We start from the raw sequence: 15530 nt of genomic DNA on the forward strand, positions 1-15530 counted from the left end.
ATTGATCAAGTGATTTTATGTTATAAAAATAAAATACTGTGAGACAGAGGGTATATGGGAAATCTCTGTACCCTCTGCTCAGTTTTACTATGAACCTAAAACTTATCTAAAAAATCAGTTTATAAAAAATAAGAAAATACCATGCTTATGTGGTAGAGCCACATTTGGAGAACCTTGAGAACCTGCTGAATGTTGAAGCAAAATTAGATCCGCAGTTGGACCAAAAGTTTCTTGGATCCTGCATCCTGCTCAGTGTCAGCCCAGATGGACACACAGACCCTGAAGAGTTTCCATATGTATGTTTGTTTTGCCCTTTTGTTTCAATAAACAACCAGCAGGAACTGGAGGAAATACCAAGCTGTGCTTTTCTGGCATGAAATACTTAGTTTGCTACCCCCATCATATGCCAGTTGTTAAATAATTCCTAGAAACTTTTTTTAAGGGGCAGTGCCTATAGTGAAAGTTGTTGGAAATGCAGTCTTACTATTGAAGCAGTGAGAGGTGAACACTGTTCTTTTCATTCTCTAAATTTACGGCCTATGCCCGGGTTTAGCCTTATTCTAATTCAACCATTTGGATACTATGGAATCCGTATTTCTAATTCCAGCCCTTTATTTTCCCAAGGATTTTTTTTCCCCTCTGAACTGTTGTGATATCTTCTGTCCTGGGTACTTTCCACTCTTGGCTTTACTATAATCCATTCTCCACACTGCAGCCAGAACAGTCTTTCTAGAGTTGCACTGTCCAATATGGTGGCCATCAAACATGTGTGATAATTTAAATTTAAATTAATTAAAATTAGAAGAAATTAAAATCGGCCCTCAGACACACTGGCACATATCAAATACTCAGAAGCCACTTGTGACTGTTGGCTATTACATTAAGCAGAGCAGGTATAGAACATTTCAGGAAGTTCTGTTAGCACCGTTCTAGAGCATAAATCAAATAATCTCTCACTATTGCAACTAGAACTCATTACTGTGGCCAGCAAGGCCCTATAAAATCTTTCTTATCTATGTTTTCTCACCTCTCTTTACATAATCCTTTATTCGTAAGACTCCAGACACATTAGCCTTATTTCTGTTCTTTGATTATGCCAGAATTCTTCTCCCTTTCTCAAGGCCTTTGCATTTGTCCTTCTGTTGGGAATGTGTTTCCCCTCAGATCTTGACATGATTGCCTCTCCATCATTTAGACGTCAACTCAAATGTTAGCTCCTTAAGAGAATTCTTCCCTAAGCATCTCCTTTATGAAGCTCTTAATTATACTACCCTATTTTATTATCTTCATAGCATTTATCTTTCAGTGAAAGTCTTACTTATTGGTGTGTTTGTCTACTCTAACACACTTCTCCTCACTAGAATGAAGCTTTTGTGGTCATGGATTCTTTCTCTCTAGTTTACCACTACATCCTTTGTCCCTAGAAAAATGACAGGCACATAATAGATGCTCAGTCAATACTTGACTGTGATAGTCTCAAAACTTTATCATCTAAACTATCATATTTTTCAGTTAGAGTTGGTTTTCGATATTAATTTCAGATATACAGCATAGTGGTTAAACATTTTATATAATTTACAAAGTGGTGCCCCAATTAGTCTAGTACCCACCTGGCACTATACAGTTATTGTAATGTTATTGACTATATTTCTTGTGCTGTATTTCACATCCTCATGACTGGTTTGTAACTACCAATTTGTACTTCTTAATCCCTTCACCTTTTTTACCCAGCCCCCCAAACCCCTTCTCATCTAGCAGTTATATTTATTTTTATTGTAATCTTTTACTAGATTTCAGTTCTATTTTTCTATATTATTTCCATTGTGACAATAGTCATTGCAAACTACTTAGTCATTAAATCCACAATTTGACAAAGCGACACTGTCTCTTTATTCTGTATGATGACACTTACTTTAGCATGAAAAGTCGGTATACTAAAACATTTTTTCTCTTTTGATATTCTACTTAAAAATATAAATCCAATTAACTCACCATTCAAGAGTAGCCTGATAAATTATTACATTTATTTCTGCATGAAGTTAGAATTTGGTGTTATGAAAGATCATTCAGAATTTTTTATTAACCTTGGTGTATTATTTTGCTTGAAGATTTTAGTCTTTTCTTAAAACATAACTGTATGGTGAGTGTTGGGAGGATGCAAACTGCCATTGGGTAGTATTTGCCACCTTATTGAATAGTCCTGGTTCATTTGAAGTTTTCTGTTTTCCCTGACAGTACATAGAGATTATAAGATTGTTAGAGTGTTTCTCATCCTGGGTTATTGATAGGTTAATATTTTTGGTGTAGTTAGAAAAAATAAAATTTAAGTGCCTAGTTTTTTAATACTACTAAAGAATGCTTTCTAACCTTTCCATACTTGACTTTTTAAAAAACGATTTTTATACCTTGTTCCCTCTCAGCACTGAGCATTTTCAGAAAATTGTATTGGTATGATATGTGGACATAGTGTTGTAGCCAGCATTATAATAGAAACAAATACATGTCCAGTCCTCACTCTATTATCCTATCTTGTGTATCTCCTATTACTATCTATACCTCAGTCTGACCTGAAGCATTTCTCTACTCTTGCATATCATTAGATAGTCAGCATAGTTTTACAGTTATTTTATGTAAAGAACTCTGTGTATTTCCACCGTAGGGGATAAAGGTTATATCATTTTCTTTGTTTTCCAAATTTTTTATAACGAGACTATTTTGAATTTGGAACACAAAGAGTTAAGTGTTAGGTGTAGCTAGATGTGTAGCACATGCTGAGTGCACAAAGTAAACAAATATCTAGAGAAGATAAGGAATGAAAGTTGGATGAGATTAATCCTGGGTAGCTTTCTGGGACGAGTATATACTTTTTTATGTGCATTAGTTAATCCTAATTTGGGACAGACATATTTTCCAATGTTGGCATCATTTCTTGCATCTAGTTACCTTACTCATTTGGGTGCTACATAATGATCTGTAAGAGTTTATCAGGTCAACCATGCTGGAAATACCAAACAGAGGAATGTTATTTGTGTTTTTGCAGATTGCTTCATGTGCGAAATGGAAACTGCAAATATCATTTGGGTGAAGAAACATTTAAATTAGCTCAGACATATATGGATAAACTCGCAAAACATGGCCAGCAAGCAAACAAAGCTGCACTTTATGGAGAACTGTGTGCACTCCTATTTGCAAAAAGTCACTATGATGAGGTAAGCATTTTGAAGTGCATTTCATTGTGACCAGTAAGTATAAAACAGGATAAATCATACACTCTCGTATTTCTCTTAGCAGATCTCATTTTCACACATTAGGTTTACTTAAAGCAGTACACATTTGTAATGGAATATTTAAAATCAGTCAAAAGAAGTATTCCATGCGATGGATTTTAAACATACGTGTATGATTTAAGACTTGTTTTGTTTTTGTTTTTAATTTGACCAATGCCGAATTATTTCAATGAGCATGTTCTGTTTAATAAACCTTTATTGGATGTGTAGCTCTGGGTGAACTCTCATAACTTGAAGGCATTCATTTCATTGGGAAGCTAGATTTCATTTATACTTTATCACATTGTTTTACTCCTTCCTCTTCCTTATGAGAAAGATAGCTTCACTCTTGGCTTTATACTATTAAATTAATGCTTTTGTGGTAATGAATACGTAGATGAGAAGTGATCTTTGTATGCTTGACTATTTTACTTGGTGGTTTCATTTATGGAAGAATATCAATTATTTCAGCTAGCTGTCATAATAATTTAAAATTATTTCTATCTTGATATTTGCCTCATTAATATAAACTATATATTCCATGTTTAAAAGAAAATTATAATTAGATTGAAACTAGAAAATTCTAGAATAATTAAGTGATGTTATGCAACTTCAGTGCTTATCCTCTTTTTAATATTTATATAAGAAGACATCAAACCCATGTGTAAAAATCTAAAATCGTTATCAGCATGCCTGCAATTTCTCAGGTGCCTTATGTATGTTCTTCCAGTTATTTTTGATGCTGAATTCCTATGTCTACTGAATTGTGTCGATGGATTGTTTTGCTTCCCTTGTATGTAGTGACTGTTCATAGCTTGTCAACCCAGATATAAATCTTGTCCCCTTTCTATGATTTTGATACACCAAAACAAAAAAAATCACTTTACTGGAAATGAGATTGAGATAAACAGCAACAGTTTGAGCATTAGAAATGCCTATCTTGAAAGTTCTTCAGGTGCCCCACTATCTTTTTATAGCTCTACAAAGACATTCAGCCATCTTTGGTTCCTCTTTTATTTTTTCTTCTCATCCCTGTTTTTCATACTGCCCTCTGGAACTCTTACACTCTTTTTTTCTGTTACATAGTGATTCATATTTTACCTTTCTTTACTCTCATACTAAGCTCCAGGCCCATCTTAATATGCCTAGACCCATCAATGTATTCAGTGGAACAAAAGTGCCTTTTATTTACCAGTTTCCACTTTCTTTATTAGGCATTTACTATTTAATTGACAGTTATTTTCTTTCTACATTTGGATTGGTAGTTTATACTGTGCCTTATTCATTGTGTTTGCAACTTTAGCACATTTGTGAGGAATGTTTAAGTCTATAGATGTATTTTAGATAATTTTGATAGTTTATTTTAAATATAAATAAATTTGTCATTTGTATCTATAGAAAAGTACACAAATCTTGAGGATATAGTTTGATGAATTATCTCCATATTCTGATATTAGTTAGGGTAAGCTAGCCTCTTCTGAGATAATAACACCTTCAAAATAGCAGTGGCTTGGAACAATGAATGTTTGTTTATTGCTCATACTGCATCCTGTCCTGGGGATCTCTTTGACTCTGCTTAACATTATGTCTTCACTTTGATCAATACCCCATGTGGTAAAGTATTTTCTATCTAGAATATCACCAGCCTTGGAGCAGAGGCAGAAACATCATGGGGAAGTACTACTGGCTCATAGAGCTTTCTCCTAGAAACAGCACATTTCTCTTCTCATATTTTAATTAATATTTCAGTTGGCTGAAGGAAATCACATGACCGCTCTTATTTTTAATATGAGAGGGAAGTATATCCTTCCCCAATGTAGGGCAGTAAATATTTTAAAGAAGTGTTACAGTCTACCACAGTTCTAAAGATTTTACCTTATTACTCTAAAGCAAAATCAGCCTATTCATTTCTTATAAACAAACCAGGATTTTGGGCTTAAATCCCATGTATTGTATTTTTGCATCAAAATTGTTTCTGAGTAGCTACATCATTTAGGTGCTATGGAAAGGAAGAAAGCTTGCAGAGAAAAACATGTTTCCTTTCTGATATTTTCTAATTTGTTCTCCCTCCATTCTTTGTGATCCCTAAAATTGTTTTGTTTCTTTGAAGCGTTCTTACTATCCAAAGTCATTTGTTTTGTGTTTTTTTTTTTTTCCTTTCTCCTACTACGCACTAAGAGAGGAAGATCAATAATTTATGGTTTTGTTTCTCACTAGATGCCTAGATGCTAGCACCTTGCCTGGCACTTAATCTCTCTGCACCTCAGTTTCCCATAATAATAGTACATATAGGGCTGTTTTGTCAGTTAAATTTGTTAATCCACATTAAATGCTTAGAACAATAGCTAGCACAAAGGAAGCACTCAGCTCAACAGGCAATTAAAATATAATAAGCATTACAGTAGGGGAAAGAAAGCACAGGAAACCTAGTCTAAGGCTGAAACCTGAGAGACAAGGTAGGTGGGTTAAGAGATTGGAGGAAGGAGGAATGTATATTCTAAGGCAGAGGGAACAGTATGTGCAGAGGCTTCTTGGCAAGAGAGAACATGCCTCTGATTTCCTGAATATGTGTCATATCCAAAGAAAAATGTAGCAAACATATTTTCAGGAAAACTTAGCCTTGGAGAGAAAATTGTAATTGTAAATATTTTGCGTGTTCTTGCTCAAGTACTTGAAAGCTTGCAGGAAAAAAGATCACAATTATTTCATTAAATACTGTCAATTTGATTTATCACAGCTATTGCTTACATATGTGTGTGTGTACCTTTTTTTTTTTTTTTTAAGGCATACAAATGGTGCATTGAGGCAATGAAAGAAATCACAGTAGGCTTACCAGTCAAAGTTGTGGTAGATGTTTTAAGACAAGCTTCTAAAGTGAGTATAATGTTAAAATTATTAAATGAGTAATGGGATTTAGCAAGCTTTAAATTTGTTTTAGTTAACCTATTATTTAACAAATTATGTGTTGCATACTCCCTGGACTATCAAGATCTATTTTTTAAGTTCGTATATTCAGTTTTAGAATTCTGGTTTCTAAAGCTAAGCTGTCTTGCATATAGACTTTAACAAATTTTTCTATTTCCAGAAAACCTGTGAAAAACAACGTTTTCATAATTCAACTCACTGAAGTAAAGATCAGAGTAGTATTTTGGTGCTATTTCATCTTGAATTTGTTTTTGTTTTTAAACCTTTACAATAACCTGAATTTCTTATACTACAGTATGGGCTTTGGTTACTCTTCTCCTAAAGGATAGCCTCATATTTAATCCTTTGGTTATAGTATTACAGTCTCACAATATGACGGCTTTTTTGTACTTGACCTTAGTGGGTAATACTTATCTGATTTTTCCTTTAATGTTTTTCTTATTTTGTAAATAAATGCCTTAACTCTTTGAGGCCATTTAGTAATACTTAAAAATTGCTGCTTTGGTGCACTGAGGCTTTAAAAACATTGTGTGCATTTTAAATATACTCTTTCTACCCAGAAGTCTTTCAGTTTTGAATATTTTATTTTGGTTGGTTTTACTTATGGAAATTTCAGTTAGAAGAAAGATTCTAAAATTAGAGAAGAGTCTAAAATTTCTGTGAAATTTATTTAAGTCATTTTAGAGCAAATAAATAGCATAAATATTCAGTTTATCAGAGCTAGAAGAGGAATATTAATATGTCTTTAAAACATTGGATATACAGTAAATATAAAGACAACTGAATATATGCAAGAGTTATATTTTTATGTGCAGATGATATTTAGAGTTTAGGCTGTTGTCATGAATCAAAATATTTTCAGAAGTAAGAGGAAAACTCAAAATTTTGTGCATTTAAAAATTGTTAGGTTTGGGAGTGGGTGAAAAAGGTGAAGGGATTAAGAAGTACAAATTGTCAGTTAAAAAATAGTCACAGGGATGTAAAGTGTAGCATAGGGAATATAGTCAATAACATTGTAATAACTATGTATGGTGTTGGGGGGTCTTAGTCTTATCAGGGGATCACGGCATGAGTTATATAAATGTCTAACCATTATGCTGTACACGTAAAATAAATATAATATTAAATGTCACTTGTACCTGAAAATATTTTCTGTCTTATACACATATAGTTATTTAGTCATATATATATTTAGATGAAAATTACAAACTTACACTCTAGAACTGGGATAAAAATAAGTACTTCAGAAAATAATTTGGTGTACTTTCCTCCCCTGTTTTATTTTAATAATATGGAAGGATGGAAGTATACCAAAGTTATAAGGTAACTTTGTTATAACAGGTTTGTATTGGGCATAGCTGTCAAAATTTTAAGTTTTATAATTTCCCAGGGTATGTACAGATCCGTTTATAATAGAATTTTCAAATACTTGGAAGGAAAGTATTATAAATATTACCCTTTTTTTTTTTTGACCATTATAGTTTGATTATATAAACTATACTGGTTTTAGCACACTGAGAGCTATTTAATAATTTTTTACTTTATCTTTAGGCTTGCGTTGTAAAACGTGAATTTAAGAAGGCAGAACAGTTAATTAAACATGCAGTGTATTTGGCACGGTAGGTGATTGTTATTAAAAATACCATTTTAAATTATATCTCTACTTTATATACTAATAGTTTTGTGTCTTTTTTTAGGGATCATTTTGGATCCAAACACCCAAAATATTCTGATACACTGCTAGATTATGGGTTCTACTTACTCAATGTAGATAATATCTGTCAGTCTGTTGCAATTTATCAGGTATGTTAATAGTTACACTTTTTTTCTTTCAACCTAAATTGACTTGCTGACTTGTATTTGTTTATGGTGTATAAACCATTCTCTAAAAATAGCTTTCTGAGCCCCTCCTTATAAATGGCACACCATTATTTTATTAAATGATACCTAGAAAGCTTAAAAGTTAATGTTTTAAGAATTCAAGAGTATAATCCAAGAAGAGTTTTTGAGTGTGGGCTCACATTCGAGTACTTTTACATTTTTCATTTAGCATGAATCACTATAGCTGCCTTTATGATAGCAAGGAGAGTCAATAGCAATTATTTTAAGCCTTATCGTAGTCATTCTCAGGTAAATGATGTGTTATGCCATTGCTCTAGACAAGATATCCTTGATTTTATAGTTCACCTCTGAAGAAAGGACATAGAGAAAAACACCGATGTGATTTTCCAAGACAAATAAATGAGTTTTTAAACCTTTTAAGGCAGACTCAATCTTCAGAAAATCAAGCCTTATAGGGGACTTGTAGGCTCTCTTGTGATTTAAATACCTCAGAACTTTTCTTCATAATTGATAGGATTGAGTATATATAATATATACTTAAATTAGGATTCTTAATTTAAGTGGGAGGTGGTTTCTAAGGATTTACAGTATTATCAATTGTTTTCATGACTCTTTCAGGCAGCCCTTGACATTCGGCAGTCAGTATTTGGTGGCAAAAATATCCATGTAGCAACAGCTCATGAAGACTTGGCTTATTCTTCTTATGTTCACCAGTATAGTTCTGGGAAATTTGACAATGCACTGTAAGTTCCACATTCCTTGTCAGTGAGAGATTAAATGCTGTTGCTGTTGTGTTGTTTTGTTTTTCCTAATACAGGAGTATTTAATGTATTTTATGGGATTAAATTTGTCTTCCTAGAGTTTTAACACAGTGCCTAAAATGTTCTCTTTTTTTACACTTTTTCATTTATTTTAATTTTATTGGGGTGACATTGGCTAAAAAAATTATATAGGTTTCAAGTGTACGTTTCTGTAATACATCACCTGTATTGCATTGTGTGTTCACCACCCAAAGTCAAATCTTTTTTCGTCACCAAAAAATGTTTTTGAAGTCATTTAAAATCATACCAATTTATAAAGTTCATTCATTTAGATTGTATGTTGTTTAATATTGAGTCTTACATATCTTCATATGGAATATGTCTTCCTTTGACTATTTCCTTCTATAACTTTTATTTGAGTAATTCAGTAGCCTCTGGCTAAATGGCAGACTTAACCTAAAAACTTCTTGCTCAAAACACACAGAAATACTGAAACAATCATCTTTTTAAATGTATAACTGAACTTGGAAGAGAGAGAGGAAATCCCCCAAGGGCCAATAATGGACTAAAATACAAAAGCATAAATAATGAACTAAAATCTAAACTTTTGTATAGCTGCTCTGGGGTGGTGGAAAAACTTAGAAGTTTCTGTAACCATAGTTGAACAACATTCCTGGGTTTAAGAGACAGGGCATTTATTAGCCTACAGGAAGCTGTGAGTTAGAACTGAAATTCTCACATGAAGCCAAGAGCAAGGCTACACCCCTAGGGAAAGGGTAAACAAGGAAAAATAAATTTGCCCACTGGCAAGAGAGATGACAGGGAAACCTGTCATAAATTCCTCACAGGGGAATTTGTAACTGCAGACATGTACCACTCCTGTGTTCAGGTATCATACATGCAGAGACACCCAAGTTGAGAAAAACATTGAAAAGCATTTCGAGACTACTAGTTCTATTGGGATGCCTTTCAGGAGGAAATGTAAAACTCTTGGAAATAATTAACCCTCAACCCAAACCATACAGATTTCCCATAGATCTAGCTAACTCTTATCTAAGGTGAACTTGCCATTTAAACAATTAAAAATAAAAACAGAAACATTTCTTCTATGAGTAAGAGTCAAGAGATATAATGAACAAGATCAGTACCCTAAGAATGTCACTTAACAGAACTTTTTGGTCGATACTATAAAATAGGTATTCTTAAATGATTAAAAATATAAAATGGGTTGCCAAACTATGGCTTGTAGGCTAATACATGAGTGAATGGGAACGTTGCAGTACCCATTCACTCATGTATTATCTGGCTGCTTTCACACTACAGCAGCAGAGTTAGAACAGTGTGTGACCCAGACAACCTAAAATATTTACTGTTTGGCTCTTTACAGAAAAAATTTGCCAAGTTTGATATAAAAGAAGGAATCAGTAATATTTTGTAGGGAAAATTTAAAAATACAGATTTAAAAATAAAACATCCAATACATGCTACCACATGGATAGATTTTGAAAACATACTAAGTAAAAGAAGCCAAAGGACCACATATTGTATGGTTCTGTTTATATGAAATGTTCAGAATAGGCAAATCCATAGAGACAAAAAGTAAAGGTGGTTGCCTAGTGCTGGGGGGTTGGAAGAAAAGATAGAGTGACTGCCAGTGGGCACAGAGTTTCTTTTTGGGGTGATGGAAATATTCTGAAATTGATTGTGGTAATGGATATGCAGCTCTGTGAATATACTAAAAATCATTGAATTATGTACACTGTAAATAGGCGAACTGTGGTATAAGTTATATCTTAATAGGAACTATTATAAAAAAATAAAATAGCTAAATTTGGAAAATAGCAGTTGACATCAAAACTCAGTAGACAAGTTAAATAGATTAGACACAAGTAAAGAGACAATTAGTGAATTAGAAGACCTGAGAAAAAATAATGATTACTTGGAAGATGGGGATAGAAGGCTCAGAGATGTTTGAGAGGAACTAGCAGATAAAATAGACAAATAGCTTACTGTCTTTTTGGCTAGATGGGCCATAAACAAGTAACCAAACGTGTCAGGTAAGGATGCATGCTGTGAAGAATAAAGTAAGCTAAGAGAGGGATGGTAGATTATTTAGGGGTTTTTGTATTGGCTGGTCTGGAAATAGTTTTCAGTGAGGAGTGAGCCATGTCGATATTCTGGGGAAGAGCATTCCAGAGAGACAGTAAAGTAAGTGTGAGAGTCCTAGGTAAGAGCATGATTTACTTGTTCAGAAAACTGCTAAGCCTATCTGTGACTGGAGGGGAAAGACAAGGTGGTTTCTGAAATTGATAGATAAGGTCAGAGAGGTAGCCCAGTAAAGGATCATGTTGAGCTTTGTAGGCTATAATAACAACTTCACAGTTTATTCTGAAGGAGAATGGAATCCACCAGATGTTAAAAGTTCACCCACAACAGATGAGAATTTAAACAAACAAAAAACTTGTCCTCTACTGCAGGTAGTTTTAGAAATTTTATCAGTATTATAAATTGTGATTTTTTTAAATGTTTAAGTTATTTGTAACTAAATAGAGATTCCAGAATATATCTATTTGTATTGCACATTTCTGTCCAGATGGTGAGCTGAAGGTTTAATTGTGATGATTCAATGTTGGAGGGAGGGAGGGAGAGAGGTAAAGAAGCCTGAGAAGGAAGAGTGGGGAAAAAAATGTCAGAATGTATCTCTATCTGTATTACAGGTTTCATGCAGAAAGAGCTATTGGTATTATTACCCACATCCTACCTGAAGATCATCTTCTTTTGGCTTCTTCAAAGAGGGTGAAAGGTACCCTTTGTAATCTAGTCTCCAATATATACTTATATACATGTCTTTTTCTTTTTTAGATGTCTTTAGCTGTCGATTGTAATAGTTGTCTAATCTCTGAAATTTTTAAATTTATGATAGATGGTATAAAATAGGAGTTTTTGTTCATTTCCTCAGGGGTAGTGCGTAGGATTAGACTGTATCCACGTATTACTAAAATAGCCAATTCACTGGTTTAAAATATTTGCCTGCAATTCTACTTAAGAATTTCCAGTTCATAATGAAAGGTTGTTTGCTTCTCTCATATAACATTGTTAATAAGCTAGAATGTCTATCCTCCCTTCCTCCCTTTACATGCATTCATTCATTTCTTTTGAGAGGAGGATAGCAGAATAACACAAATGATTATTGTATAGTAACATGGATAGCAAACTGAATATGGGTTTTTCACATACCTTCAGCTCTATAGTATAGGAATCTGAAATTCACTTTCATATTACATTACCCTTAATGTTGCAAGGCTCTTACTAAATACCACTTCTTTTTTTTTTTTTCCCTCTACACCCAACTGTCCTACTTCTTTTCTTATTTTAATTTCTAATCTCCACCAAGACCCTTTTATTTAAGGCATTTAATTTGCCAACATAATTGGATCATGAACCTCATAGTAATTCCATGCATGTTGGATAAATTTCACCTTAATTCTGGAACGGGGGTTTGCATTTTTAAAGGATACATGCAATACATGATTAATGTCAGAAATTAAAAGTTAGATAGAAAAGAGAAAAATTAAGTCACCGGAAATCCCACCAATCCAAAATCAACATTTTTGGTGAGTTTTTTTAAGGCTTTTTCTTTCTTCCAAAAATGAAATGAATGAATTTTTTTTTTTCAGTTTTATAATTTTTTTTTCACTTAATATAATCATTATTCTGTGTTAGCACATGTAGATATATATCCTTTTCTCTAATGTTTTCAACCTCACTTCTATTGTTGGATTTTAATACTGTTCTTAACCTTTTGTTCTTTAAAAATACTACAATGAAATAAATCTTTAACTTTTATACACATGGACGATTTTCCTAGAAATAAAATTACCTGGTAAAAGACTGTGTGTATCTGTAATACTTTAAATGGAATTTCAAAGTCTTGAATGTGACTTTTAAATTGAACTGTCATCTGGCCTGCTTTGGTTGGTCAAGTGAGTAGGAGGAAACCAGTTCTTTCGCTGTTATTTGGTTAAAGGTTATGTTTCATAAAAGTGTGGTTTCAAAATTTTCAACAGTGCTTAGGCACTCCTTGACCCAGTTTCATAACTTTAAAAAATTTTGCTATTTGCTTTAAAAAACATTCATATTAGCAAAGTTTAACAGTCTAGTAAAATATAAATTAATTCTGCAAAATAATTTGATCTATACCATTGTTTTTCTTAAAATTAGAATTCATTATACTATGTAAAATTGAATAACCCCCAAACTGTATTTTTTCTTTAAAGTAGAATGCTTTCATCTCTACCCATATTAAACCATAACCACACATAAATATATACAAAAAACAGTTATAGAATTTAATTTTATATGCTCTGATTAGCTTCGATAGATGGTTTTGGAAGTACACTAATTTCATTGCTTTTTTATTCAGCACTTATTTTAGAGGAGATTGCGATTGACTGTCATAATAAAGAAACTGAACAAAGACTGCTTCAAGAAGCTCATGATTTGCACCTGTCTTCACTTCAACTAGCTAAAAAAGCTTTTGGGGAATTTAATGTACAGACTGCAAAACATTATGGGAACCTTGGAAGACTTTATCAGTCAATGAGAAAATTTAAGGTGGCATGTTTTCCTATATTTTTCTCTCTAAATAATTTTAAGTAATAAAGTACGATCTTAAATAATGTATCTTTAGTAATTTTAAATAATAAAGTATACACTTATTATACAAATCCAGACCATGGAAAAATAAGAAATATATCAAACCATAAAGGCTAATATGCTTATTTTAGTTAGACTTAAAACATAGCTCTTAGCTAGGTTAAGTACAACATTTAGCAGAAAACCTTGCATGCAAGAAAATCAGATATTGCAAGTGTTATTAATTGTAGAGAGAAACATTTACTGAATTTAGTTTCTTTTAGAATTTTGGGTTATAAATTCTTAATAACGTCCATTTTAGGGTCACAATAAAGATGAGAATGGCTGCCTAAGACTTTCATTTTTACCTGGAAATGAATCTACATATTTCATGACCTGAGTTAAGTTTGTTGGAATAGAAATTGTCAAAACTCCAAAAAATAAAGTGTACTCATATAAATTAGCATACTATAGTATGGAGTTTCTTCACAAGATTCAATTAAATTTTAGAGCATGTTAATTGAAAGAAATAAATTTCATTTTAGAATATCTTGATGTTAATTTCTTTGAATAATTTTTTATTACCCAGACAAGTTTTCTCTTATCATTTTTGTCATAGAACATATTGCTATCATCAGGTTATATGCATAGCTTCCCCAAAGCAGTAATGCTTCTCATAGACAGTTTTTGGAAGAATATAGTATGTTCTCTAATCTGATTACCTTATGCCATCCATAAAATGTTTTTGGCATTTAGAAGAACCTTGCTCATTAGATAAGAATTATTGACATGAAAAAAGTACAATCTAATGATGAATATGGCTTAATTATTTTTCAGGAAGCTGAAGAAATGCACATCAAAGCAATTCAGATTAAAGAGCAACTTCTTGGTCAAGAAGATTATGAAGTAGCCCTTTCAGTGGGACATCTGGCTTCTTTATATAATTATGACATGAATCAGTATGAAAATGCTGAGAAACTTTATTTGCGATCTATAGCAATTGGTATGTTATTTTAAATTTTCTTCGTCAGTTGATTAGAGATCAGCATGTCAGTGTCTTAGATGTTGTATAAGGGAAGTGTTATTATAAAGACTCTAATGAGTTTAGAGCTATTAAGGATTTCTAAGAACCACCCAAAAATCATCTAGGACATTTTGCTAAATGTGATTTATTGATGTTGAAACCAGTATAAACAATATGACAGAGTGTCAAGTATAGGCAAAAGTAGTTATTTTAAACTATTTATATAATTACTATCTCCCTCCCTTCTTCTAACTTTAACAACATAGATTAGGTTTACCTGTTTTTGAATCTGATATAAATAGAAACATACAATGTATTTTTTTTATATATCTGGTTACTTTGGACGGACACGAATTGTGAAATACATCTGTGTTGTTTGTTGTTCCAGATTACTGTCGCTTGTTAATTTCCAATGCTATATAATATATTATTGGATTACTATATCATTATTTATCCATTCTACTGTTACTGGATATTCAGAACATTTGGATTGTTTCCAGTTCAGACTTATATATTACAAAATAAGATACTGTCGGCATCATCTAATGTTGTGCCTGTTAAAATTCTTTCCCATTTTTATATTAAATTGTTTGTCATTTTCCTATTTTATAATTCTTTATATAATATGGATATAACAAGCCCTTAGTTGATTATATGTATTGCAGATAACTCTCATTTTATTGCTTATTTCTTAATGGTGCTTTTCAAAGTACTTAATGTATTCGAATGTATTGATCTTTTATGAGTAGCACTTTTTATATCCTGTTTAAGAAACCTTTCCTACCCCAAAGTCATGAAGATATTCTTTTAGAAGATTATCTTCTGGAAACTATGTTTTACCAGTCAGATTTGGATCTACAGTCCTGAAATTGATTTTTGTTTATGGTGTGAGGGTAGGGTTCAGTTTTTTTTTCTCCATATGGATATGTAGTTGATGCGGGACCATTTTTTCAAAAGACTGTTTTTTCCCCCTCTGCTATGCTACCTGTGTCATAAGTCTTATATCCATGTATACGTGGATTCCCCATTGTCCATAATATATTGATTTGCTTGATCATAAAATACACATAAAGTAGT

The 15530-nt window shown here is 32.5% G+C and overlaps 1 protein-coding gene across 1 annotated transcript in view; it reads left to right on the forward strand.

Annotated features, from left to right (window-relative positions):
* APPBP2 (amyloid beta precursor protein binding protein 2) overlaps positions 1 to 15530 on the forward strand; it is a 47608-nt gene that overhangs the window by 26645 nt on the left and 5433 nt on the right. Inside the window, exons 5-12 of the mRNA XM_039885844.1 lie at positions 3041 to 3209; positions 6051 to 6140; positions 7743 to 7810; positions 7889 to 7994; positions 8652 to 8776; positions 11512 to 11597; positions 13218 to 13408; positions 14267 to 14432. Coding sequence (XP_039741778.1) covers positions 3041 to 3209; positions 6051 to 6140; positions 7743 to 7810; positions 7889 to 7994; positions 8652 to 8776; positions 11512 to 11597; positions 13218 to 13408; positions 14267 to 14432 — 1001 coding nt within the window. The remainder of the gene's footprint in view (positions 1 to 3040; positions 3210 to 6050; positions 6141 to 7742; positions 7811 to 7888; positions 7995 to 8651; positions 8777 to 11511; positions 11598 to 13217; positions 13409 to 14266; positions 14433 to 15530) is intronic.

This window comes from Pteropus medius, unplaced genomic scaffold (genome assembly GCF_902729225.1).
Source record: "Pteropus medius unplaced genomic scaffold, Ma_sr-lr_union100, whole genome shotgun sequence".
NCBI classification, from domain to species: domain Eukaryota; kingdom Metazoa; phylum Chordata; class Mammalia; order Chiroptera; family Pteropodidae; genus Pteropus; species Pteropus medius.